Source organism: Toxotes jaculatrix, chromosome 19 (genome assembly GCF_017976425.1).
Source record: "Toxotes jaculatrix isolate fToxJac2 chromosome 19, fToxJac2.pri, whole genome shotgun sequence".
Classification (NCBI taxonomy): Eukaryota; Metazoa; Chordata; class Actinopteri; family Toxotidae; genus Toxotes; species Toxotes jaculatrix.
In genome coordinates this window covers 8,792,210-8,818,791 of record NC_054412.1, presented here as the reverse complement: position 1 = coordinate 8,818,791, position 26,582 = coordinate 8,792,210, and the positions used below count along the sequence as shown (strand labels likewise).

Genomic DNA, 26,582 nt, shown 5'->3' with positions numbered 1-26,582 from the left:
CACCTATTGCTGAGGCTGTTCCAGACAGCGTTGTGTTGATCTGTGACCTCTTTGATTCTCCTGGTGTCGTCGGTGGAATACTCCCGCAAAAGATGACTGGACAGCTCGTTGAAGGCTATAACTGTACCCTGGCCTCGGCCCAGGTCTTGGAGGAACGCCTGTAAAGCAATCAACTCGGTGACATTAGGGTCATCATGACACTGGAAATGTGACAGATGAGACTCAAACATTATGAGCCACTGTGTTGTGGCTTGGTATCTGCTCTTGGTAAGACACTTTGCCGTTCTATGACATATTCTTCAAACTTAAAAAAAATTAAATCAAACTCCAGGCATTTAAAACACAATGAAATTAGTTATTCTACTGCTCAGCCATCTGACATTGTCTGTTTAACCTCTACTTAATCAAGTAAGTTACATAAGACCCAACTGTTATTCATAAGGCCAGATTATTATTCTAAATTTAGCCATTTGAGAATAAATCATCCATACATGACCCAAAGGAACATATTCTGCCCACAGTAAGGTACTCTTCACCTTTTTAAATGGACAATTACTCATCATTACAAGACCACACAAACCAGGAGAAGGTAGTTGTGTATCTAATGAGCTGCATTCTGTTAAACTCAGTTGCCCTCTAGTGTTCGGTTACTGTAATGCCACAGACACGCGCATGAGGAAGACTTTCTAGATACTCTCGGGCCAAGTCATCATCTCAAATTAAAATGATGGATGATGTGGGTGTACGAATGTTATTAAGGTTCAAAGTGATACTGCAGAGAGATGATTTATTCATTCCACCTGGCACAGGCTTATATGGATGTATAAAGAACCTCTAATACTCTATGAAGTAAAGTTTGGTTTGGTCTAAGATTTTTCTCTTTATTATGAAAGTGAGCAGACAAAATCCCCTGAGTAAATTTCTAGTCTACTAATGACAAGAACACAGAATCACAGCATATGACCTCAGGAAGGACAGACATTAGACACCCTGAGGACAGTTTAGCAGTGGAAATTTTCGCTAACCTTGTTGTCAACAAGCTGTTTAGTCAGGGGATCTCTGGACTGCTGAAGAAGGTTGTGGAAACGTCCTTCATGGTGCCCAATAAGGGCCGTCACCTCCTTCCGCTGCTCTTCCCACCGGTTGCTGTGGCCAATCATGTTATCCAGCTGCTGGAGTCGTGCCTCAACACCGTGCTGAGTGGTGTCCCACTGGTTGCGTACCTTCTCCACTAGAGACAGAGACAGATGTATGTGCAATGTGGGGTTTGGAAAAAAAGTGATGCAGTTAAACTGACTGAACATGAAGACAATGCACTGTTAAAAGCATAAATACAACAACAACACCAATCCCAAGTACAGTTCTGAGAAAAAGACATCCTTGTTCTTATCTTTGGAACAAATAATTCTTTTTTTTTTTTTTTTTTAGTGACATCTCTTTTTGAAACTGGCTGATCATCCTACTCTGTACTTACATTTCTCAGTAATGGATGTACGAACATCCAGATTAGAGGTCTTGTTTTTGATGTTCTGTGCCAGGGTGAAAATGTCCTCCAGCTGGGGGTGACGTTGCTCCAGGTCACTCTTCGTCACCTGCCAGGGCGAGGCACACGTAAAACACACACAAGCACACAAGCACATGAAGTGTATCATATTTGTCATTTCAATTTTAAATAAAAACATCCTATTCCACTGAAAAATGTTAATTACAGAAAATTCCCTTCCTCCTTTCCACTCCTCGCTTATTACCTGAAGACGTCCCATAGTGGTCCTGATCTCTTCCGTATCCCCCACAGTGACAATATTAGACTTGAGCATTTGCGTGATGAGGAGAAGCCAGTCTGCCAGTTCGGTGGCGGTCTCGTTGAGGTCGGTGGGCGCCACGGTGTCCGGCGTGTGTGGGGTTTGGTGGCGGGGGTCCTCGCTCACCAGGCTGGCCATCTGCACGGCTGAGGGGACTGCAGACACTGGAGCAAGGGCGGAAAAAGGCGAGGAACTCAAGGTGAGTAATGTTGACATTTAGAGCTTTTTTAAAAGGAAATGATGCAATGAACATTAAAGATATTAGAGTGAGAGAGGGGTGCTGCCAAATGCCTCCCAGAGGATAGTGGCATCACACTAAATCATGATGAATGAGGCATGGGGGTTTGTTTTAGTGTTGCACAACCAGGACTTTGTTGCTCACCTCTTATTTATTATTTCATCATGCATTTTCATGCTCCAGATTAAGGCAAACCAATAAAGAATTTCAAATTTGCCACCTGAGTGCTTATTACCTCTAACACAAGCACATGTTTATATGTTTGTCATATCCAGTTAATGATCCATAAAACTGAAATATCTCATTTTCTCTCTCCTAATAAAGGCTTAATACTTCATTGGGACCATGTTAAGGCTCTTTACGCTTATGCCACTGATGTATTGTTGATGCATTAAAAGGACAGAGCTAGTGGTACAGAATCTTTACCGAGCTGCTGGTGCTGGACGACATGTTGCTGTTGTGTCCATGGAGAGACAGGTGGCTGAAGAGACTCTCTCAGTCGACTGTCCAGGGCTTTCCAGTCAGCCGCCAGCTGTTCTACCTTACTCTATACACATGAACGCACAGAGGAAAAGATACATATAAGTAATGACTGGGTACAAAATATTAGCAACAGGAAACAGATTTAGTAATACAGCCAATTAAACCTTAGTAAATTATGGAAAACTTGAGTTACCCAAAGTGAGGCAGTGGCGTTTTAACAGTCAAATACGCTACAATTAGAACTGGTTCTTTATTCAGTTATATTACTATGGAAAACTGGGACCTTTTCCTGAGGCAACAGCTGCTGTCGTCTCTGCAGCTCTATAGAATGAGCCAACAGCTCCTCCAGGTCCTTCTTCCTGTCCTTCATGGAAGCTTCCAGAGCCTGTTGACAAGTAGGAGTTCATTTTTAGACACAGTGTTTGTGTGTGGACAGTAACTGGACTTTCAGTCAGGTTAGGTCCATTAGCTCTGGTGATGCATTTGGAGTACAGGCAATCTACCTGTGCTTGTGCCGGATTAAGGCCTCTGGTCACAATTGTCTGGTGTGTGATGACAACCCAGTCAGTGAGTCTGTCCATCCTGTCCTGGAACTGTGCATGACTTTGCAGGTTGGCCTCCACCTCCCCCACCTTATCCAACAACTCACGGGTCACCTGCAGGGTAAATGTGGAGTAAAGATTAAGTAAAGGAAGTAGGACGAAGGAGAAAGATGAGAGAATGGTAAGATAAGTTAAAAGTTTTTAAATATTGATACGGATTTAGCGTTGGTGCAGCTCTCACCTTGCTCCAGTTGAGGTTGATAGCTCTCAGTTTGCTAACATGTTGGTCTCTGCTCTGAGGGCTCACACTGGGACTAGCCAGGATCTGAGGAGCGTGCTTGTTCAACCAACCGAGACGCTCATTCTGTGCATCCATTTCCTCAGCAAGGGCCTGGCGAGGAAAGATGCACTGACCCTTAATTTCACAAACAACCACTGATTTATTGAAAATGAGAGAAAAGAAAAAGTACTGCTGTGCAGGTCAGTAGCAGAGCAGTTGCTCCACTTAGACACATAACGCCATTCATTGTACTTTTCACAATATGTCTGGGGACGAAGTCTGGCTGAGATTTTTGTCATGAAGGAATCAGGACAGAAGGCGAGCGATTTTATTTCCTTCAGCAAAATGACATTGTTCAAAACAAAATATGTGAGAGTTAAGTTCTTTTTCTGTACATTTGCTGAGTTTGAAAGGTTTTGCTTATGTCTGAGATACAGCGAGCAACTTGTGGATACAGTGAAACAAACAGCGAAAAAGAACAAAGGAAACACCAACATAGTCAGAGCCGGCCATAAAAATAGGTGAATGTACCAGCTCACATCTACCAGAACAAGAATAGAAATCACAGTGCTCCCATGAATCACATCAACTTCAGCACGTTTCGGGCCTCGCTGTACCTTGAGTTCTTTGAGGTTTTTGTCAGTGGCGGTGACAGGTAGGGAGCTAACAGCGTTTTCTGCCTGCTCCAGCCATACAGCCAGGTCCTCGCGTCTTCTAACCAGCTCTGACACGGCTGGGTCCCCACCAGCCAGCCTGCGCACACACACACACACAGACAGACAGACACAGACACACACACACACACACACACACACACATCACATCACATAATAAGATAAGGATCTCAATTTACCTGTACCACAGGTTGAAGGTCTAATCCTAAAATTTACATTTAAATTACTGTTATAACCTGATTGACCACACTGATAATGTTAACCTGCCAAACACTAATAAAGACACAAAGTCTGACAGTGCTAGAGAGTGAGCATCATCCTCTGTGCTACACCATACTGTAAAACCACGATGTTACATAATCATGACAGACCAAAAATATTTTATACATTTCTTGGTGACAGGCTCCAAATCTCACTATATCCCCTTAATGTTTTCAGCCTCCTTTACATAGCAATGCATCCTCTCTGTTTCTATGGATACACTACCTGCGCTGTCTGTCCAGGACCTGGCAGCTGACAGCTCTCCAGCGCTGACCCAGAGTGTCTAGCTTCTCTTCAAGCAGTGGTCCATCAAGAGATGACAGCTGCCCAATTATCTGCTCCCCAGTGCGGGTTAGTACAGCCAGGACAGGCTGGTGACTGGCAAGGCCTTCTTCCAGCTCCTAACATGTATAAAACGAATGAAGGAGAGTGACGGACAGGGAAAGAAAAAGGGAAAAAAAAAAAAGGTGGAACTGGGGATCAATCAAACAGCATAAGCCGATTGACTCAGGGCCAAATCCCCTGCTCAAGTCCATCTCTCCAGGCAAATCTCCGATTGACATGTAGGCATGATTTGTGGCAAATCAAGATTTAAGCTGCCAATTCTCTACTTCCACCAAGAGAGATTTAACTTGCCAAGGCAGACCCGTAAAGTAGGGTGAGTGATTGTAACGTCTAACGCTAAAAGGTGAGTCAGCTAACTGATCTCTCAATTCCCATCCACTTGATCCCTCATCGCGTTCTCAGCGACTGTGAAAACATGTAAAAGAGCAAGGCAGACGGAGTGTAGCTCGACCTTTGCAAATCATACTGATAAAAGGTGTTAATGGTGGTGCTGTCAGCGATAATGCCGTGGCTTCAGAGACTTTAATTCCCCTTGGAAAGGAAAGTGCCGCATTAGTAATAAAACAAAGCAAAATTAGAGGCCCCTTCTCATCTTACTCCTCAGTTCACTTCTCTTCATTTCTCGCTCGGCATAATGAACAGCTAGATGTGCAGGGAGTTTGTTTATCAGGTGCAGGATAGCACCCATTTTTCCCTTTGGGGAACAAAATACAATTATCTCCTGTCTAACATTTCCAACCATCCTGCTACTAATATCTCAAACATATTACAGTGGCATCCTGGGAAGGTAATAATCTTGCATTCATCTTCTAAACATATGGAATATTGTGACTCTGTATTTGACTAATGACTGGTTTATCCTGAGGAATGTGATATGCCTTGAGTACTTTCAAAAATTATCGACAAATACAAAACTGTAAACTGTCTGCTTAGTTAAACTTACAGATATCTCTGGGGCGATGTGATTCAAATACATATGTGAAAAAAAAAAACCCTGAAATACTCCGGTATGCATGTGAACTTTGTGCAGTCACAAACACTTGAATAAAACATCCGTTGAGAACTCCACATGCTCCATCACCCTCCACTGACCTCTTGGTGTTGTCGTGCAGAGTTCAGGTCCAGATGTCCATCGGGGCCAACACTCTCAGACAGCAGTGCCTCTGTGTCAGTCAGCCACTGACTCAAATCATTCATGTCACAGTGGAACTGCCCCCACTCCTCTATGGCACGGTCAAAACTCCTGCAGCAGAACAAGAAAACACACATACACAAAGCATGTCGTTAAATTCAAACCTTTATTTTGTAGTTAAGTTAATACGAACGGGTGAATTCTGGTCTCAAAGGATAAAACCGTGTTCACCCACTGGGAAATTCCACAGATTCTGATAAGGAAAAATAGAACATTTGACCTCTATTAAACACCAGAAAATGTCATAACCATCAGGAACCCCTGACAACACTGGAAAGTTCACCGCGACACAACTGAATAAATCAGCAAAGACCAAGAGGCTGATTACTTAAAATGCCTAATACAATAAACAGATCTTTATCACACTGATGGTCTGCGTGAGGGCTATTTCCTCTAAGAGCATCGCTTGGAGCAGAACAAATCTGATTAGAGAGACAAGGTGAGGAAATGAGTTTTGAATGAGTGACTTTACAAAATATACTCCATTCTTTGATTTTTAATGATGCCTAGAGGTTATTGTGATTACAAAGGGAGTGCTTCAGCATTTGCGTGCAATCTTCAGAATTGGCTTACCAGTTTATTCTAGCATGTGCACATACTGCACTCAGCAAATATGGACTGTTTATGCCCAAGGAATAGTGTTGATGGGAGTCAAGGTCACCCAGTGTGAGTGTGTGTGTGTCTGTGTGTGTGTGCATGAGTGAGTGAGTGAATGACTGAGTGAATATGTGAACAGGCATGATATTGTTTGTGCTCAGGGAATTGTTTCCGATGGTAATTAAGGTCAGTGTGTATGTGTGTGTGTGTGTTTAAGCGTGTGTAGGGAGTTTGACTGTGTGCCCTGGTCTACCTCTATATCTTTATCTTTCCTGTCTCCTGAATAACGGACAGCTGGAATTTAATGTCCCCTGCAGCTTCGACCGACACACAATTCACAAACATTCACATCTGAAAATAGCAGTTTTTTCACTTCTCTCCCCTGTCAAAAAAAAAAAAACTTATTTGTGAAAAACTTCAAGTTCAATTCAAAACCTTATTTCTGTCTGTCGGGTGTATGGTCAGTGTAATCTGTTGAACAGGTCGTATGTGAGGTTGGTGAACGTACCCCTTGCGGTGGTTGTACATGCGGTTAAGGCGGTCCCACTCGGCGTTGAGCTGCGTGAGGGAGTCCCCAATCTGAGTCACCTCAGCGGGCGAAGCATCCCGAATGGCATCAGGTTGGCGCTCGTGGATCCCTGTAATCTGCTCGCCCAGATGCTCCAGATTCACTTTGATATTCTGCGAAAAAGACAATTGAACATTTAAGTTAAAAGGCAGAAAAACGGCTGAATTAAAACAGTGGCTTAAAGTTCATGCAAGAAGGATGCTAACAGCAGGAAATCACATCACTTTACTGACTTTAATAATTTGCTGATGACTTCAAAAGAAAGGACAGGTTTGGCCCACAGTCTTATCTAAATTAATACTAGATACATCATAGCAGTTTGGGTATATGAGAGACGACCCACCCTCAGCGTGTCCTCCTGGCTAGAGAAGTCTTCATAGAGCCCCCCGCTGAGCTCAGAGGAGTTCAGAAGCAACTCATTGTCAGCCATGGCTAGGAGCACTTTGTTGATGTCCAACAGGTAGTCGGAGGGACTCAGTGCAGCAGCACTGCTACGCTCCACTACAGACATCTTCTACACCACAGAGGAGCAGGAGAAAAATGATAAATCAAATTACCAACTGTTGTGCCACATGATAATACAGCCAGTCACACTATGATAAACTCACGCTACAGTCAATCCAATCAATCCTACAGCGAAGGACACAACTCAGTGATTAAAGTGATTTCCTAGTTAGTGTGTATGTGTACATGCATGTGTACACGTGTAAACCCCTCACCTCAGATGAAAACTCTCTTGTCTGCTCTGTGACGGTGTTAGAAGATGACGACTCCACAAAGACCTGGACCTGCCTGATTCGTCGCACCCTCAGCTCCTACAGCATAAACACGAGTTAACCCGACTGCATGAGTTCACAGAGGAAAAACACAAAATGACAGAGAGCTGAGGGAAAAAGAAACAAAATCACATATGAGCCCTGCTCCGTGAAGACACAACTTATTTTTTATGCATCTCACCCTGTGAGTAGAATATTGGTTCTGCAGCCGGAGCAGCAGAAGTCTCAACTCCTCCCTCTGGCCCTCGTCTGAAGTTTGGTGCAGTAGCTCTTCTCCTCTTCTGAGCAGGTCTTCTACGCTGGCTTTCTCCTCATCCATCTGGTGCAGAGAGAGAGAAAGAGAGAGAGGGTAAAAGGTCAAATGCAATTCAGAACTTATTTGGAGAAAATCCTTTAAAATTATAGCAATTCAGTATATCTTCAATGAATCTTAAATCTATTCTCTATTCAGTGGGCATGAAAAAAAGAACTTACACCCCAGAAACTGACATTAGCTGCATGTTGTTCCTTTACCAAACAAGCAACCAGTTGCTCAGAGTAGAGACGCTGTAGACACTTCTCAGGAAAATACAGTTTAAAACACAATAATAGCTTCCTGACTGGCACACTGACCTTGCTTTGGATTGGTCAGATTTGTTCAGCCGGTGTGTTTAACGTCATAAACCTTGATAACAAAGATTGAATTCCAGACTTGTTAGGCCTTGAAATGCCCAATCACAGCTCGTCTTATCAGGTGGCAGCTTTATATACTGTAGCCTGTAGCCCAGCATATTCTGCATTGAAAATCTCATAAAACTTCAGGTTTCGAGGTACAGAAAGAGAATAATAGGAAACCCGGGGCAATTTTCTGTGAGTGCATTTTCAAATTCTTCTGGAAAATTGCTAGAGATGGCAAATCTTAATGAAAACTTTTGAGCATACAATAGACAGAGTGCCTATTCCGCTACACACAATACTACAGTATTTAGAGCTCCATTTTAATGGTGCGATTACTAGTTTGCTGCTGATTTATCTCATACTATTACCATTATGTTTGTACTGTTTCTTTGAAAGTTTTAAAAACTAAATTAAAATGATACAAAAGGAAATTGAAAGGTGACCTTGTGTACCTTGTCATCATCCAGAACATTTACTGCGTCCTGCTGCTGCAGAACCCTCAGTGTGTCCTGGAGCTCTGCCTGAAGGACCTTCACCTCACTGGGGACCAAAGCCTCAGCAGCATCAGTAGCCTCCTGGCTGTGAATGACCTGATGAGAAAGAGCAAAAACACATCTCAGGCAACTCAGTCTGAGCTGGTAAGATAAATTTAATTATCTGGCACGCTCCAAGAAAATGATCAGCTGGGTTTAATTTGTGATATGACAATGACTCCAAACTGAGTCTTACACTGTTTTGTCTAAAAACTTCTGGAGGCTATTTTAATATAGTTTAGATAAAATTAATTATGTTCCCTTTGTCACTGGGTAAGTATTCTGTAGTGAACTGGTTTTGGGTAAAGATAAGATTTACTTGAACTTGAAGCTTTTACTAATGAGAGATTCTTTTACCTGCTGAGGTGCCTGCTGGTTCATCTCAACATCACCTGATTCCAGGTTGGTCATCATCTGAACACCAAAAGACAAGGAACAGATACACTGATTGAACAGACTGCTTCCTGTTTGACAGTTTAACCTTCTGTGTGAGCACCAGGGCTGAATTCCACACTGAACTTTTCACTGGTAAGGATGAATTGTGAATGAATTGTGTACCTTGGCGGTTTTGATGTGCTGGGAGACTTTGTCAAAGTTGCAGTTGAGCTCAGTGAGCTTGGGCTTCACCACATCGTGGCAGGCAGGTCCCCTGCTGGTCATCAGGATGATGGCCTGGTCCCTCACGCTGTCCACACGCAGACTGATGTCCTCCAGCTCCTCCAGCATGCTCTGAGGACAGACCAGTTTATGCCATCAGTCATTCTCTCTCAGACTGGATGGCAGAGTATCCTTGGCTCAGACCAGAGAGCTTAACACAGCATGTACTGATCAAGGTTAGCAGGCCCAGGGACCAGCTGATATTTAGTGGAGGCCTTCAGTTGTCTTGGCAAGAGGAAGGGAAGGTTTAAGAATTTAATATAACTTCAAGATATATTATTTGACATTGCCATTTAAGGCCACACTTTTCTCATTTAGCCACCTTTTTTTCCCCCACAGTACAACAAACTTCTCTCTTGCCCCTGACCTGACTGACTATCTCTCACTCTCGTTTTATTCCATTTAGTGAAGCTGAGTGACTGTGGGCCATTATCATTAAGAACTACACAGAAATTGTCCTAAGATTGTCCAAATATGTGCGCTTCTTTACAATTGCCATCCAATCCAAGCACAAAAAGTTTCTGCTGAAACAGAGGACAATCCAAAATGGCACATTTAGAAATGATCGATCATTACTTCTCTAATCCTGTCATGTGAAAATGCATTAACATCCCTCTGTACCAGGACGTAACAGAGGGGATATTCCTTGATGGATATTCGCAGAATGCATTTCCTTGCCAGAGGCAGTGATTTCCATAAAGCAATTCTAAACTGCTATTTGATACTTATAAGCTTGTCATGGACTAAGCTCAGCCAATTCTTACATATTTTTCAGACTTTACAGTCAATGAAATAGTCAATGAATAACAGAATGAAATAATAACTTTGAAATGATGACAGGGAAAAAGGACGGACTGGTAACAATCCTTTGAGTACCAAGAGCGCTGTATCCACAGTTTAGGGCCATTCTCCCTTTCATCATACTGATGCTTCTCTCTTTCACACTGTGACAACTCTCTCTCCCTTACCTTTACCACCTTTTCCCTCTCTGCCGGGGCGAGCCGCTCAGCCTCATCCAGGTGGATCTGGGTCTGATAGAGCCAGGTGCTGATGTGAGCCAAGTTCTCATCAAAAATTTCCACCTCATTCTGGTGACTCTGCACAAACACAAAGAAAAACAAAGGCTCAGTGTTTTGATTAGGACCTAAAAGAAAACTTTCATTATTGTTTTGAGTTTTCCTCCTGTGTTTTTCCCCATTTTCTACTGAACAAAGACATTTTACCGATTATGTGAGTGTTGCCTCTACATGACTTTCTGCTGCACATAATTACAAGAAGAAACATTTCTTAGTCTCTTTGTTCAAATGGTGAATATATTTTTGTTGAAGAGGTGATTTGCATGCCCTTGTTTTGTTCTTGATCTGAAGTTTATTTCTTTGCCTTGCTACTGCAATCAACTGACTTACGCAGCATGAGTGTTTTCCATTAATTACCTAGACTTCCAATTTGTCCCACCAGAGTTTTACTATTTCAAATGGGCAAAATCTTATTTCGCTGCAGAGCTGTGAACAGTGCATTGACTCCCCCAGTCCGTCTTTGCCCCGCTCTCATTCTCCCCCTCTCTTTCTCACAGACATACTGACAACGTAACCGTCTATCATAATCTGACTGGCCATCGAGAACCCCGGGGGAAACCCCGCTGCATCGTTGGGCCAGTGCACCATCAAAAATTCCATAAAGTTTTTGCCGTCCCTGTCAATCTCTTTACTAGCCCTGTCATTCAGTGTGTGCATGAGAGCGTGCTACATGTGTGTGCCAGGACCGGGCTCAGTGGTCAATCACAATATGTAATCAAGCCTCCCTGACCTCACCTGAGTCAGTTAAGACTGTCATTTGTTTGACACAACGTGAAGCAATGGAGGTGTGTATACTGTTCAGTTTATTTTTGTTCAGTTTATTTTATTTGTTAAGAAATAAACTCGGTCAGCTACCGCCACAAATAGAATCTAATTCTGTGAGAAACACTGCAGCATAATGAGGAAATGTTTTATTTGGGGAGTAAATCTTTCAAAGAAAGAACCTTGTAATGCTATTTTATAAAATCTTTCCAGGGACAGGAAAAACAACTTTCAAATTTAATTTAAACTTCTTAGAATGTCAAAACAATAAAGAAAACACAGGAAAAATTGATAAAAGATTTCTCGAGAGAAATAACATGCTAAAAGGCACAGCTAAGACATAAAAAATCATTTATTCACACAAGAGTAGCATTTGTTCACTCAGAAATTACTTCAAGTAAAAGTGTTGTTAACGCACCTTTGCCTATAAAAACTTAACGCAGATGGGAAAATCTACTTACACTGAGAAAATCGAATAAGAAGCACAGCAACTCTTTATTTATTAAGGCTTACTGCACAAAATATTTGCTCTCACCAGCACAGCGCTGAGCCAGTCCTCGGTCCAGGTGCGGACGCGGCCCCAGGATTCATTGAGGCCAAAGAGTTTGTCCTCCAGCTGAGCCTCACTGCCCTCCACCAAAGTCTGAAGTCCAGCGCTGGTCTCCATCAGGCTGGACAGCTCCACCTTACGACGCTCTGACTCCTTCAGCAGGCCCTGGAGGAGAGACAGCACAGTATATTAAACAGGTTCATGTGATGGCCTCTATGTTTCAATAATTTACTGCCATATCGGCCTGCTGTCATTAGGATTTATCACACACTCCGTGGTTTTCACAAAATTGCACGTATCATAAACCAAAATAATGGTCTGCCTGGATATCCCACCACCTAAAATGAACTTCAATATTCATTCATTCAACTGCATATAAATTCAACATACATTATATACATTTAATAAACAATGACATCGGCAGAACAAAAAAGGGCACTTGCTCTCATGCACTGTGGTGCTGTGAATGACTTGGTGTGAACCTGTGACTCATTTAAATTTAATACAGGTTCAGTTACTGTTACTGAGGCTACACATTTTTTTCCATTTTAAGGGTGAATATGGTTTAAATTGCAGCTTTTTAACACTGAAGAATCCTCAACCATTCCTAAATTGTCCTCTCTTCCTAATCCAGATACACTTAATTAACAGCTATAGAAAAGAGAAAGACTGGTATTCTCAGCAATATCAAACAGTCCCTCTGCTCCACTTACTGGCTGGAAACAGAATTTTTTGCTGCTGCTGAAGAGATATAATGAGGGGTTTAGAACAGCTGCTCACATTAGCCCATGCAATCTCGGCATCAATATCTGCTGGCATGTCTCCGCAGCTGTTCTTCTGCTGGAGCTGAGCCTCATTTGTGCTCAGCCACTCCTGCAGGGCAGCACTCTCCTTCTGGAACTTCTGAGACAGAGACAAAGCTTTTTCCAGGTCCTGCTTGCCCTCTGTTACCTGTAAAGAGAATGAAAACAAAGGTGTCTTAAACCTTTTCTCAGAGATATGGGAACATACCTTATAATCCAACATGAGCTGCGTTTTCATTTGATATAAAATTTTTACCCAAAAAGAAATTACCTGAGCCCCCAGGTCATTGTAGAGCAGTTTGAGAGCAGTAAGCTGTTCGTCCATGGCCTTGGGATTCTCAGTCTGCTGTTTCTGCACAATCTGGCGACCTGTTTTAATCACCGTCTCCACCTCTAGCTTCACCTCGCTCAGCAATTTGTATAATTTCTATACAGCAAAAAAGAAGGGAAATGAGTGTGAATGAGATAGACTGTGTGCGTGCGTGCGTGTGTGTGTGTGTGTTTGCAGAAATGGGTAACTAATTTGGCAGATATCTTCGCTTATGTTTCTTGTAATTACTTTAAACTTTGCTGAGCATTTACAATGTGCACAAACTACAACAAGCAGCTACAACTTAAACAGACTGTGTAAAACAGGGATTGAGAAATGTCTGGTTCTCACCATACAACCACTGAGGTGGGACTGGATCTTTTCCGGTTCCACATCCTTGACATCCAGAATGTGCAGCTCAGCCTTGGCCCCCTCCAGGACCCTCTTACAGTCCAGCATGCGCTGCTCAAAGTTAGCAGGCTTCTGGAACAGCTGGTACTTAGTGGAGATCTCTCTCAGCTTCCTCTGCAGTGAGCGAAGGAAGGGTGTACAAAGTTATGCAACTATTTCACAACCTGGATGACAAACAGCTGCAACACATCTTTTACAATGGTGCCATGAATTTGTACATGTCCTGTATCTAAACACTTTCTAAATGACAAACAACCGCAACAGTGAATGTGAAGCTTCCAGGAAGACCTCCAGACAGTGAAATTAGTTAGGCACACTTCTTTATACCTCAAACATGAGGTTAATGGGAGTATTGCGTTATTAATGTCATGATAATGTAGTAGTGGAATCAGTAGAGGAAAAAAAAAGTCTGACGTCAGTTTCTGTAGTTTGTGATGTTCTCCAGTAGGAGTCAGTGTTACCTGAAGCTGATCCAGCATGGTCCCACCACGGGCAGCCTTGCCATCAGTGGTGGGGGGAGGCAAGTTGGCCACGTTCCTCCTTCTCATCTCCTCCACTGTTACCTCGTGGGCTGCGATCTCCGCCCCGATGGTCTGAGCGAAAAGTGGAAACGAAGACATGCAGCACAAACATGATATGCGCATGCAAAGACCCTACTTCAAGTGTATTTGCATTCATTAGGTATTTTCTGTACATTTATGTCCATGTACTGTTATATCTTGAGATTTCAGAAGGCAAATGCACTTATGGTTCCTCAATTAAGATCTATTTAACAACCAAATTACATCCTGTCAAAATGTATAAAATGTATTCTTTCACTTTATCACTTAAATGTATGTTTATGTGATTGCTGCTATATGGTATTATTTTACAACTTTTTATTGGGCTCCAAGCTAGAGGCAGGAAACTTCAGACCAGTGAGGTGAGACTCTATGAAGTAAGACCCATCAGGCTTGGGTGTCTCCCCATGTGTCACATCTTGTTTGGTGACTTCTCAGGGTGTGAATGTGTTTGTACTGCGCATGTGCCCTGCACCTGTGCCTCCTGTGGGAGCTGGAAGGCGTCTATGCGATCCGTGAGGTAGGAGGTGAGTGTGTGGTCCAGCTGGCTCAGAGACTCCTGCAGCGATTGAAGCGCCTGTTCGTTCTCCTTCAGTGTCTGCAGCTGCTGCTCGAGGCTGATCTGCCGGTTCACCGCCTGGACGAGGACACAGACAGCCAGACATGAGTTTGAATATTTCAGTCAGCGATATCAATGTGTTTCTATGGATTTTGCTATTCTACATGGAAGCTAACAAGAAAAAGATCTGATGTGCTCATAGTAGGACTGAATATTATGGCTTCTGTATGCTATTATTAAAATCAGGAATACATCTCATCTGCAACACAGCTTGTTTCTGTTGTTCATAACTAGATGTGACAATGCACAAAGGCATATTCCTTATTAGGCATATCCCTAAAGGCATATTCCTTTTTATATTCCTTCTTATAACAGAACATATGAGAGAGGATACCAAACCACTATAGATGCTTAGGGAACTACCGTGTACCAAGTGCAAAGTGTAAAATATACTGAAAATTGATATTTTGTGAATATTAATAAGAACAAATAATAAAATAGGCGTATTCAGGGTAGGTATCAGTATGCATCACTACCGAATCATATCAAATCTTATTACATAAACTGGTGACACTACAGTCAAGTACAGCACATTAATAAGTCTGAGAAACATGACACATTGGAATATTTGCAAATAAAATAAAGTCAAATTGAAACAGTGAAAAGAAAACGTATAGATGTAAATCTACAGAAGAGAAATCCAAACATAACTTGCAAAGAATACCTATTTTCTACAGTAACAACCAGAGACCCACACACACCCTAAATTTGCTTATACACAAAGACAAGGTCCTGACCTGGTGGTTGAGTTGTTCGTAACGAGAATTGAAGGCCTCTAGTTTTTCACTAATGAGTTCGTCCAATATGCCCCCGTCAATCAGCGTCTGACCCAGCTCTCTGATTTGAGTGCGGTTGTCCCCGGGGTGGCGAAGCACGCTCTCCAAAGACTGGTGTTGAATGGAGAGATGGAGAAGAGGGTAAGTTTCTGAGCAACGAATTTGAAAAATCAGACAAAAAGGAAAAGAAAGGAAATGAGGACGAGGGAGTCAAATTCAATATAACAGTCCTTCGATAAAGCCACAACAAAGATCGAGAAAAGCTGTTTCACACTTCCAAAAAATTTGCCACTGAAACTGAAAAGAACAGCAGGAGCGAGTAAAAACACAGATCGAAGCTGGAAACCAAACACTCGAGGAACACAAAACACCAGAGAGGAAAAAGAAATAAAGTAAATGGGCAAAAAGCTCAAAGTGTGTGTTTATGTGCGTGAAAGATTGAGAAAGAAACGAAAAGCTGAGCAAGTGGATGAAGCCCAGATGCAGAAATTGCTGGACTGGGTGTGTCAGATGGAGGCAGACCAAAAAAAAAAAAAAAAAGGATGATAACTGAACGAGAAAAGAGAGACAAGTGAGAGAGAGGCTCGTCAAGTGACGGCAAAAGTCATTGTTTATGTGGGGGTCATTAAATGTGCTTTTCCTTCCCGGAGGTGATGGACAGACAGAGTGCGAGTGCGACAGTCCCCCTCCAGAGGGGTGAGTCTGATTAGGAAACTGGGAGACTGGGAAGGGTGAAGGGTGAGAGAACGAGGATGAGAGGGATGGAGAGGGAGAGAGAAAGAGACGAAATGGGTGGTGGGGGGGGGGGGGCAGCCAAAAACACATAAGGACAAAGGAGAGAAGGGGGAACGTTGTCTTCAAGGGTCTTCAATTTCCTACATGACTATGTGATGTTACAGAAGCAGCACTGTGATTAAAGTGAGTTTGACAGTCATGCTGCAGGCAGTCTACAGATATAGCAGCACAGCAAAAGAAAGCAGAAGAAATTCAGAAGACAAAGTCAAAGACAATGAGGTTATTAACATATAGCTACATATTAAATGGATTGTTTGGTCTGAGGAAGGTGGAATTTTCAAACTTACCCAAACTAATGGTCTTTTATATGTGTCTGCATGCAGTCTGAATGTATGTTTAATGATGGCGTGACATTTTATCCTAGCTACTCACATTTATGGGTTTCTACCTCTCTACAGAGCAGCAGCGCCTCTCAAAAATAGGTACAATAATATGTAAAGAAATAAGTACAAATTTAAACATAGTCAAAGGTGGACAGGTCGTCTAAATAGTCACTCTAATTTACATATTTATAAAGTAAGAGATTTATCTATTTTTTATTTTCTGTTGGCAGCAACTGAATTAAGGTTTGTGTCACCTTTAAACATTCCTTCAAAGTGTGCCCAGAAGAAGGCTTCTATTGAGTAGGTCTGACTGTGGGTAAATGGGTTAAACACTAATAATCCCCAGACACCAGACCTTGCCTTTCAAGAGTGTGAGAGTTACAGTAAGAGGCAAAAACGAGATAAAGAAAAGGGAGTATGAGGAATGTAATGTGATTACAGAGAGTGCAGTGCGTGTGTTTGTGTGTGCACCTCCAGAGCTTCGTTGACGGCCTCAGTGCTCTCTGGCAGGTTGTCAGTAGCTTGGACCTTCTCCTCCACAGTGTTGAGCCAATTTTGTTCCATGTCCAGGTACTGAAGTAGCTCCATCCAACAGGACCAAACCTCCTACACAGTACAGCCCAACACACAAACACAGAAACACGTATGTAAATACAGCTGTGCGCAACCAGAGAAACAAAAATGATGTTACTAAAAAGTGACAGCTCTATTGAGTGTGCCCTCGCTTTCCATTTTGAAGGACTGCATGGGGAAAAAAAACTTCACTGTGAGGCATTTTACCACAAAAAAAAAATATTTAAAGTCTTATACTCAAATTAAACAGCAAAACTCGAAGGACCAAAACAGGATGGTGACTAATGGACTTCAGGCAAAGAGTATACATGAGCACAAGAACAACTCAGTGACGAGTCTGACCTTTACCCTGCGGAGTCTGGGAGATGATAATCAAAAACAGTGCCCCAAACTATGATTTTACACTCACAGATTAGCATCGAAAACAAGAATCACCACTATTCCCTTCTAGCTTCTCTTGTTCCTCATATGGAAATTAACAAAAGGGTGCTTAAGAAATGACAAATCACATAAACTAACATGTCATTCTAATACTGAACCATGAGAGCTGCAAGGTGACGGACAAATTGGGCCACTCATGCATAAAATTGTGAACTATTTTTATGTGAATGTGTGTCACAGCAGCTTTTTATGCTGGAAAAAGAAATTAACTTTAAATTCCAAGAGTTTAAAGAGACCAGGAGCTTCTTCTTTTTCCATTGTCCAAAATGACAAACTGTGAAGCTGTGGTGCAGGTACATTTTTAACGAAACAGAAGCAGAGGTCACTTATTTTATCAGCATCAACATTTTTATTCACAAACAAAAAAAAAAAAAACTTTTAACCATCTCCAGTACAGAAGGATCCCACACCCACATTACCTCCAGAGTGTGGCACTTGCTCTTGAAGCGGTCACACAGCTTGTGGTAGTTGGCAAGCACCCCATCTAGCTCTGAGGTCAGCTCCTGCCCACTGCCCCCACCAGGGGGCAATGTTCTGGACACCAACATGTTGATGCTGTCTTTCAGGATCTTTACCTTCACCTCCTTCTGTAGCACATCCTCTTTAGCCCTCTGTGAGAGATGAGGGCAGAGATGATGACGACGACAGCAGCAGAGAAAGAATTCCATCCATATGCAAATACAGCACTCAACAGTCAGTCACACCCACCTTCATCTCCTCCAGCGATGCCTCCAGCTCCTCGGGACTCTTGTACTCGAAGTCCCTCATGAGAAACTCCTCGTCTACCTGGGCCATCCACTCCTGCATCTCCGCCAAGTCCTTCCTCAGATTCACCTGCTTCTCCTGACTCTCTGCCACACGCTCCTGGTGGCTCAGCAGCTGGAGGAAAGCATTTGTCATCAGGTTTGTAAAAGAAACATCAGAATCACATAAGTTCAACTTTATTTTTTAAACCTATTTAGAACTCGAACCACATGGATCCTGGGTTATAGATTTGAATTAAGTACAGCTGATTCACATTAAATCAAGCTTTAAATCCAAGACTTTGTACTTAAGTTGATATTTTATTAGTTTGCTGGTGTGGATGAATGCCTGCATATACTGTCTGAGAATACAAACAGAAGCTCATATTAAGAATTGTCCTCACCTGTTTGCTCAGCGTGTCCCACCTGCTCCGGAACTCGTCCAACTTATCCTGCCCCCATTTGGCCAGTCCTGGGACTGTAGCTGCCTGTACAGCACTCACATTCTCTCCCATCTGCTTCAAGGAACCCTCCACTGCCTCCATCTCATTCACATACTCCTAGTAATAAGGAAAAAAAACTTAGGAATAATACTGTGCACAACTTAAAACCCAATTCAAAAAGAATCAATTACGGTTAAGTTACAGTTAAAATCTGTTGGACAAAGAAGAAACCAATGCTTTCATTGTTTTGCCCTCCGACCTTGCACTGGTTTAGCTCTTCCTGTAGACTCTCTGTGTCGCCCAACCCCGTGGCATCACGAGACAACAGCTCCTGAACCGCATCCAACCAACGCTCAACCTGTACCAAACACACCTAAAAACAACATTGAGCAACTGCATTAATACCATTTATATCTCTACCAGTAAAGACAAAAAACCCTAACATTCACTGACAACTTTTCTTTATTACAAATGACAGCTGCTCTACCTGATTGTCCTTCATGCTACCCAGGATGCACTGCAGAGTCCCCAGCTCCTCCCGGGCTCTGGTGGAGAGTCGACTCCATCTCTGTAGTTCTGCCGGATCGGAGGCTTGTTGTGTTTGTTCAATCTCTAGACACAGACCCTGAGGTGAAGAAGAGTTCAGGCTTAAAATGACATGTCTAAGTGGAGTGTATAAGTACTAGACAGCCATGGAAACTCTGTTTGTCAGTAACGGAATTAGCTTTTTAAAAGAATTACACAGAAACATGAAGAATAATGTTTAACAGTCAACCCTAATCTCTTTGATTGACCAGTGGCTTTGTTATCGAGTAAAAAAGTTCTAAACATTTGTGGCTTTCATGTCCATTTTAAAAAGGGACTGAAAGCGAGCCAGCTTGGGTTTTCTGCTACTGTAATGTCATCAGACACTGTCCTCCAAACCTCCAAACTTTAATTATGTAAAGAATTTCCTCATACATTAGTTTGCTGGAGTGCGAATGTAAGGACAGACTACTGAAAGAAAAGCATTTGCACAAAGACAGTAATGTGTTGTTGCAACTTTGCAATCAAATGAACTTCCTGCACAGTATTTTTGTACTGCGAAGTACACACAGGTTAGTACACACTGCTGATTAAAGTGTTTTGACATCTTTAATAGAGGAAAACAGTCAACTATGTTTACATGTTTAAAGCAATTCACATTTGTGTATAGTGCAACGTGTCCGTTTACACATGAAGAAGATGATTATCACCTTCTATAATTAGGCTAATTGCTATTAGGACTCAGAGATGCTGTCATGGGATTGTGTGTTGTGGTTGTCAGGCTGAGTGAACGGTTGGGCGGCTCCACACTGAGCTGTTAGGAGCTCCGTGCTCCATGCATGGGCTCACTGCCCAGAATGTGCCAAGTGCCTCCCACACCCCTGCCCCCCCCACCCCACCCTCGCCGGCACTATGCCCTATCTGCCACGATAACAAGAACTCGGACTGAGCTGCATTCCACCGAAGATGGAGGAGGACAGAAACACACACAGTAACACACACGAAGCACAACAACATACGTATCTCCAAACTACATAACGCACACACACACCCACTCACTTTTCCTTCTACAAAGAGGTTTGATACAATGCAGAGGGAAGTGACTGTGTGATAAAGAGTCTATTGTGTGCTAGAAAAAAAAAACTGACAGCAGACAGAGATTAATACTCACTCTGATATACGGACAAGCAAGTAGACACAGACACAAACAAAGTGACTGTTGAGAATGAAATCCTGTTAGCTCAAAGGCCAGAGGGCACATGTATCATCAGCTACACTCTCCACAGAAACCATAACAACAACTGCTCCAAATAATTAATGGGCATTTTTAAAGTTCTTGACACAAATGAGTTTGCACTTACTTATTTTTATGTTTTATCTAACCAGGAATGCATTCTTAGGAATTAAGAAATAAATAAATAAACAGTATAATAGCACAAAATACATAGCAGGATCAGAACTAAACAACAATATGGATTGTAAAATCATAAATATAATTGGCAGTTGGAATATTATAAATATTTGAATACAAAGAATTTGTTTGCCAATTTATATTCTTAAAACCCAATAAAAATTATTGAATAATTAGTATATTACAAAAGCCTGCATCCCCAGAAACATCCACAGAGACAAAACCAATAAGATCATTCTAACATCTTCAAAGAATAATTTGAGACACTTTGTGTGGTAACCTCCATGTAGGAGTTCATGTTTTTGGTCCTGGTTGTCCATCTGTCTCCCAGTTATCAGGATGTGTACCGTGGTTTTCACAGAGAGCCATGAAATAAGATATCACTTATCAGGACTATGAGACTACTCACCTGTGCCCGATCCACTGCCCCCTCAGTGGTAGGCATGTCTACTATCTGTTCCCTCAGAGTGGCCAGCCTGGCCTCTAGACCCTCCACTGGACATGGTATCGCCTGGTTCGCCTCAGGAGTGGCCAGGGCTGGAAGACAAGGGGAAGGAAGAGATATATGTAAAACAAGGGAGAAAAGACAGAACAGAAGGTGTCAAAACTTTCCCATCAGGTCTCAGCCATCAGGTTTTGTACCACAAGGGGGCAGTGAGCTGGTTTAGGATTTCACTCTCTGTGCATGTGTGTGTTTTCCACGCTGTGAGAGGATCCCAGATGTTTGACAGCATGTTTCTTAAAGTTTAGCTGTGCTCTATTAACCAACTCATGCGAGTTACTCTTGCCAGATACATTCTGAATACACTATTAAGCCATGGCTGAACTGGTTTTTACCCATATCGCAAAGGTGATTAAATGAATAACAAAAGTTAAGTAGTACCAATTTTTAAAATTTCAGCCTCATTTATAATAAAGGGTTACATTTATTTCTGTCCCCTGCTCCTCAACTGTCTCTCTCCTCCTCTCCTTCTCTGTCAGCATTTTAATTACCAGGTGATTTAATGCTTACATAATCTGGCTGTGTTTATATACACAAAGAGCAGAGACGGAGCGTAACTGAGAGACAGAGGGGGGAGAGAGATAGAGAGAGGCCCCAGCAAGAGGCAAACTGCCCTCAAGCAGAAACAAAATGGTTTTCCTTGGCTCTCATCCAAATCCTCACAGTCATAAAAGCCCAACAGGCACAGCAAAACAGACACCCACACACACACTGTCACACACACCTATGGTCAGGAGTGAAGAAGAGCATTCAAGCCTCCCTTAACAGACTCGTTTTTTGGCCAAGAGCTCTGTGTGTAAATACCAGAGGTAAAACGGTGACTGATTTTCAAGGCTGCTCCAGGTCCAAGTCACGTCCTCAGGTGGAGATGGAGCTGGCACAGACGCATGATCTTACACACAATCGCTCACGTCTACACGCACGCATCTGTGAGCTTTTGGAGGCCATATAAGGGCATCATCTATTACTTGTGGCTCGCCAAGGATTCATATAAAAGCTGATGTCAAATTTACACAACCACTGTGGGACTGAGCTCTGCTGATCGTAGCTATCACTCTCTCAGTCCCCCTATAAACCTGGACGCTTTGAGCCAAGAGCAAGGAGAGAGAAATGGGTCTTTGTCTTAAGAAGGGCTTAAATCTCTTGCCCTGCAGAGGTCTAAAATAAGCGAATGCCTCAAAGCTGTCAGGTCCCATGAAAAGCATATCGTACTGTTAATCCCGAGCTCGGAGTTTGGAAACAGGTTTACTCTGCGCTGATTTAACAAATTATTTTGATATAGTTCAGCAGAGGTACCTTTGGTGACTTCCTGTTCTCTGCTCTGTAGCCGCTGCAGTGTGGAAGCATAATGTGCAGATACCACCACCAGGCTGTCTTTCAGAGAGGGCACGGCTCCCAGTGATCCTGCCTCTGCAGAAAGCTGCTCCAGTTGCAGCTTCAGTGCCGTGACCTGGGCAAGTCGGGACTGATGAAGACAAGAGGAAAGGGAAAGTTTATTGATTTGCACGTAATGAGGGGTCACCACCGTTGTTACAGAGAACAGTTCATGGACAATTCAGCTGGTATAGTTTTTGCTATTATTGTAGATTCAGACTGAGAGAAGAATTTTTAGAACTGACTCAAGGCGGGATTATTCCTTTGACTTAAAAATGAGCCAGCTAAATCTGAATAATGATGTTTCATGAACTGAAAGCAGCTGGGGCCACAGTTACAGCCTCTATGATTAGTGGTTTTCTTGAAAGTTTTATTGACTTTTTTTTTTTAATGATGCAGAATGATGAAACAAGATGTAAAGTGTAGGTTACAGCAACTTAATCTGCTTGTATTTTATTTGTTTTATGCCATTAAGCACACACACACACATACACTGCAGCAAATCATTAGTCTGGAGAAAATTCACAGGTTGGAGATGGAGTCGTGCTTTACACCGACAGACTTTCCCTCCCTGCTCAAAGTGAATTAGCTTCAAATCAAAAAATCTTAAATGCACACTTCAGGACACACCAGAGAGGGTTTCATCCATCTTACTCTGTGCACATTTCACTGATTTTACAAGTATTTGAGGAAACTCTTAACTCGTCTTTTTGCTACATCTCAATTTTGCCTTCATGGCTGTATTGATATATGACTTTTAAAATGTTTCATCTCTGCAGTGAAACATTAAATATTTACGAAATAACTGCAACTGCATGAACTGAATCTAAGAGGACTGACGAAGTCACACACAGGAGATCAGGGTGAATGTGGACTGAGACAGTGACTCTTACCTGACATTCTCCACTCAGCTCGGCCTCGTCACACTTTTCTACAGCTAAGGTTGAGTTCAGCCACTCGTCCTGCTCCTCCAAGGCCCGGTCCAGGTCTGTCAGCCCTGCAGAAACTGCTCTGACCCGGTTCTGAGTGTGAACTCGCTCACGGGCTGCCTGCAGCTCCCTCGCGCACACATCCCACTCAGTTTGGATCAGGTCTATGTCTGCCCGCACTGAGTCCACACACACACCCTCTACAGAGAGGCACAGAAGCCAACAGATATGAAGGCTCACAGTAAATGCACTTCACAAACAATTAAGCAGACTTTGGAAAAAAAAAAACGGAAAACCACATCACGGATGAGAAAACAGCATAAATGAGGGAATTAAACAAGTTGGGTTTAGTGGAAAGTTTGGTGTATAACAAATCTACTTCAATTTAGTGATGCTGCTCCACTGCCCCTCACTGCCTCCAGAACAGTGTAAACTCATAAAAATCCTGAGTGTCTCTTCATTTCATTGAGCAGTTATATGCAGTCAGCAACCCTGCAGACTGACAGATTTTTACTACTTCACACACACAAACACAAACACACGCTCTGATTGCTGGAATCTAAAACTGAATGAGGATAAAAATTTAGACTTGTAAATACACAGAAAATGCCAAGCAGCTGTGGAAAAGTAGTAAAATCGTACAAGACAAACACAGTTTAACAGGGAAATGGAAGATTTCTGTGTAAAAGCCAAAACTCATGAGCCTCTGAGAAACAATAAAAATGAGCCAGCATCTAGAAGAATGTGTTTGACAGGATTTGCTCAGAATAATTATTTGGTTTATTGTGTTGAATAATTCATAATAACATTTCAATGTCAATGAGCAAGGACAATCTCCTCTTTCCTTCGTACCTCTTTCCAGCTGGTCCATCAAGCCCCGTCCCTCCTGGATCACTTGACTAACTGTGGCTTCCTTTGCTATGAGGTCCAACTCCAGGCCCTTGAGTGATTGATCAACGCATATTTAAGGCGTTATTTTCAAAACATAAGCTCTAACTTTAGGTTAAAATTGTTTGTTATTAAGTGTATTCTTTTCAGCAGGTTTACCTTTAGTTTCTCCTGCAGGTCCGGTGTGTCAGGTGTAGTCTCAGGGTGTGTGGAGGCCAGCGCCTGAGTGGACGTCTTCCATGTTTTAATCCAGCTCAGCAGGTCAGAAAGCTTATTTTCAAACCTGCAGAACAAAGAACCCAATGTGTGCATTAGTGTGTGTTTTGCTTGTCTTTTATTCATGCATTTTCTGACAAGGGAGGTATAATCTGTGCATGTGTGTCTCCACTGCCTACATTCGTCTGACTTCTGCATCTGTCTCCACCAGTCGTTTCTTAGGGGGAGCAGGTGGAGCCAATTCCTGGTCAGGGATCGAAGCAGCCACAGCAACTGTATCCACAACGACTTGCTCGTCCACTTGAGTCATCTCAGCGTCCGTCACAGCTTCCATTACCTTAGGAGTGAGTTAGAGAGTCAGAGTGGGAACAAGAATCAACCAGAGTTACAAGGCCATAAACAAACAAGACAAGGCAAACAAAGTATTTTCTTGTAAAACTACAGATAAACATTATACCCTACTGGTCAAGAAAACAAATTTATATGAGTTAGAATTGCAAATTGATTTTTTTTTACATTAAAACTATTCCACACACTCCTAATGCTGTAGTGATTGTAGTCAAAAATGTACAATATGCTTTGAACAGCTCTGTTGTCTAAATTCAAATCATAAATGGTGGTGTTGGTAAATTATTTTTTGTCATTCAACTAAAACTATCAACTATTTTCATAACAGAGTGCAGTATGCAGAGTGATTCTTACTGTTATTATTCTGTCTATCTCTCCAATAAGCCTAAAGCGAACCAGTGGACCTCCCTCTACTTCCCCTTTTTGTCTTTCATTGTGTCACTGCAAAGGCTAAAACAACACATTCACATTGTCAAGCCCATCTAAAGCTTTCTTTACACTGTAAGCTGAGTCATGTTTTTATACAACTCTTGCTAAGTGAACTTTATTGTACCGGGGGGTTTTCCCTGTGTTTTGTCTCCTTCCTAGGTGATTTAAGTGGAGTGTGGCTTGTAAAGCTAAACCTTCATGTAACTTTTCTACAAAGCTGTCTGAATTGTAGCACCTACTCAATTTGTCAGGCTTTTTACAAGGTGTCCCAGTCACTGTGACTGTTTTTAAATATAATCAGCAGGAAGATGAAACCCCTGGATCACACACCTGGAAGGAGCAATCCTCCAGCTTCTGCACCAGGCTGTCCCATCTATGTGCCAGCTCTTCTGTGTCTGCCTCTATCTTGGATCCTGCCTCGGGGCTCCGAAGTAGCGATTTCACATCCTGTCCTGCATCAGACAGCTGGTCAAGAGTCTTCCTCTTCTTTTCCATGTCTTCCTTTAAAATCTAGCAGATTGAATGAAAAATAAACATGAAAAATTCACCAGTATCTGTCACCAGTTACTGTCACCAGTAACAGTATCTGTTGCAGCTGGTACTGTCCCAGAAAGAGTTCAGCTTCTGTTGTTCAATATTGTTTTGAATAAAGAAACTACAGAGATATTCATTACATTAACAACTGACATTTACAACAGAGTATATTTCAGAGCAAATTCTATAATTGCAGCAGAGCAACTACCAAGAACTGGCACTCCACTTACTGCTAATCGGCGCACATTAGTATTCATTTCACTTGGGTCCTTAAAGTTGCTGGTCTGTACTTCACTCAAAGCCTCCTCTTTTTCTGCCAACCACGCTCTAAACAAACTCTGTGGAAGAGGTGGGAAAACAGCATTAATTTCAATCACTAAGTAAACATTACAAAACAAAGTCTTGGTGTTAGGTTTGAGTTCAGCAATCAGGTCAAATCCTAAATTTGTGCTTTCAGTGTTATGCAAGGATTACAGATTGAATAACGTAAGGATGCAATTGAAATGTGTTTGTGGACCTGGACCTGAAAGACCGAAAGATTCACTCTCCACTGAAAAGACTTTTGTAAACCATTCTGTTTCGTGGAGTGGCAGACAGAATGTGCTGTCCTTAGTCACTCGTCTCTCACAAAAAGAG

The 26,582-nt window shown here is 42.3% G+C and overlaps 1 protein-coding gene across 7 annotated transcripts in view; it reads right to left on the bottom strand.

Moving 5' to 3' along the window:
- Positions 1-26,582, bottom strand: part of utrn (utrophin) — a 168,661-nt gene that overhangs the window by 110,239 nt on the left and 31,840 nt on the right. For 6 of the 7 annotated variants that reach the window (XM_041064681.1, XM_041064685.1, XM_041064679.1 and 3 more), the window contains 40 exons: positions 26,177-26,284; positions 25,743-25,922; positions 24,815-24,972; positions 24,579-24,702; positions 24,384-24,471; positions 23,496-23,731; positions 22,525-22,693; positions 21,136-21,263; positions 19,278-19,415; positions 19,050-19,163; positions 18,752-18,907; positions 18,313-18,483; positions 18,024-18,215; positions 17,062-17,196; positions 15,434-15,583; positions 14,553-14,714; positions 13,979-14,110; positions 13,458-13,631; positions 13,068-13,223; positions 12,774-12,944; positions 11,979-12,158; positions 10,574-10,702; positions 9,507-9,677; positions 9,306-9,362; positions 8,868-9,005; positions 7,940-8,077; positions 7,702-7,797; positions 7,326-7,496; positions 6,923-7,095; positions 5,718-5,868; positions 4,506-4,681; positions 3,963-4,098; positions 3,307-3,456; positions 3,027-3,179; positions 2,807-2,908; positions 2,467-2,587; positions 1,749-1,966; positions 1,475-1,592; positions 1,026-1,231; positions 4-158 (listed from right to left, as the gene is read on the bottom strand). In XM_041064681.1, coding sequence (XP_040920615.1) covers positions 4-158; positions 1,026-1,231; positions 1,475-1,592; positions 1,749-1,966; positions 2,467-2,587; positions 2,807-2,908; positions 3,027-3,179; positions 3,307-3,456; positions 3,963-4,098; positions 4,506-4,681; positions 5,718-5,868; positions 6,923-7,095; positions 7,326-7,496; positions 7,702-7,797; positions 7,940-8,077; positions 8,868-9,005; positions 9,306-9,362; positions 9,507-9,677; positions 10,574-10,702; positions 11,979-12,158; positions 12,774-12,944; positions 13,068-13,223; positions 13,458-13,631; positions 13,979-14,110; positions 14,553-14,714; positions 15,434-15,583; positions 17,062-17,196; positions 18,024-18,215; positions 18,313-18,483; positions 18,752-18,907; positions 19,050-19,163; positions 19,278-19,415; positions 21,136-21,263; positions 22,525-22,693; positions 23,496-23,731; positions 24,384-24,471; positions 24,579-24,702; positions 24,815-24,972; positions 25,743-25,922; positions 26,177-26,284 — 5,981 coding nt within the window. The remainder of the gene's footprint in view (positions 1-3; positions 159-1,025; positions 1,232-1,474; positions 1,593-1,748; positions 1,967-2,466; positions 2,588-2,806; positions 2,909-3,026; positions 3,180-3,306; positions 3,457-3,962; positions 4,099-4,505; positions 4,682-5,717; positions 5,869-6,922; positions 7,096-7,325; positions 7,497-7,701; positions 7,798-7,939; positions 8,078-8,867; positions 9,006-9,305; positions 9,363-9,506; positions 9,678-10,573; positions 10,703-11,978; positions 12,159-12,773; positions 12,945-13,067; positions 13,224-13,457; positions 13,632-13,978; positions 14,111-14,552; positions 14,715-15,433; positions 15,584-17,061; positions 17,197-18,023; positions 18,216-18,312; positions 18,484-18,751; positions 18,908-19,049; positions 19,164-19,277; positions 19,416-21,135; positions 21,264-22,524; positions 22,694-23,495; positions 23,732-24,383; positions 24,472-24,578; positions 24,703-24,814; positions 24,973-25,742; positions 25,923-26,176; positions 26,285-26,582) is intronic. The other variant, XM_041064680.1, reaches the window with a different exon arrangement.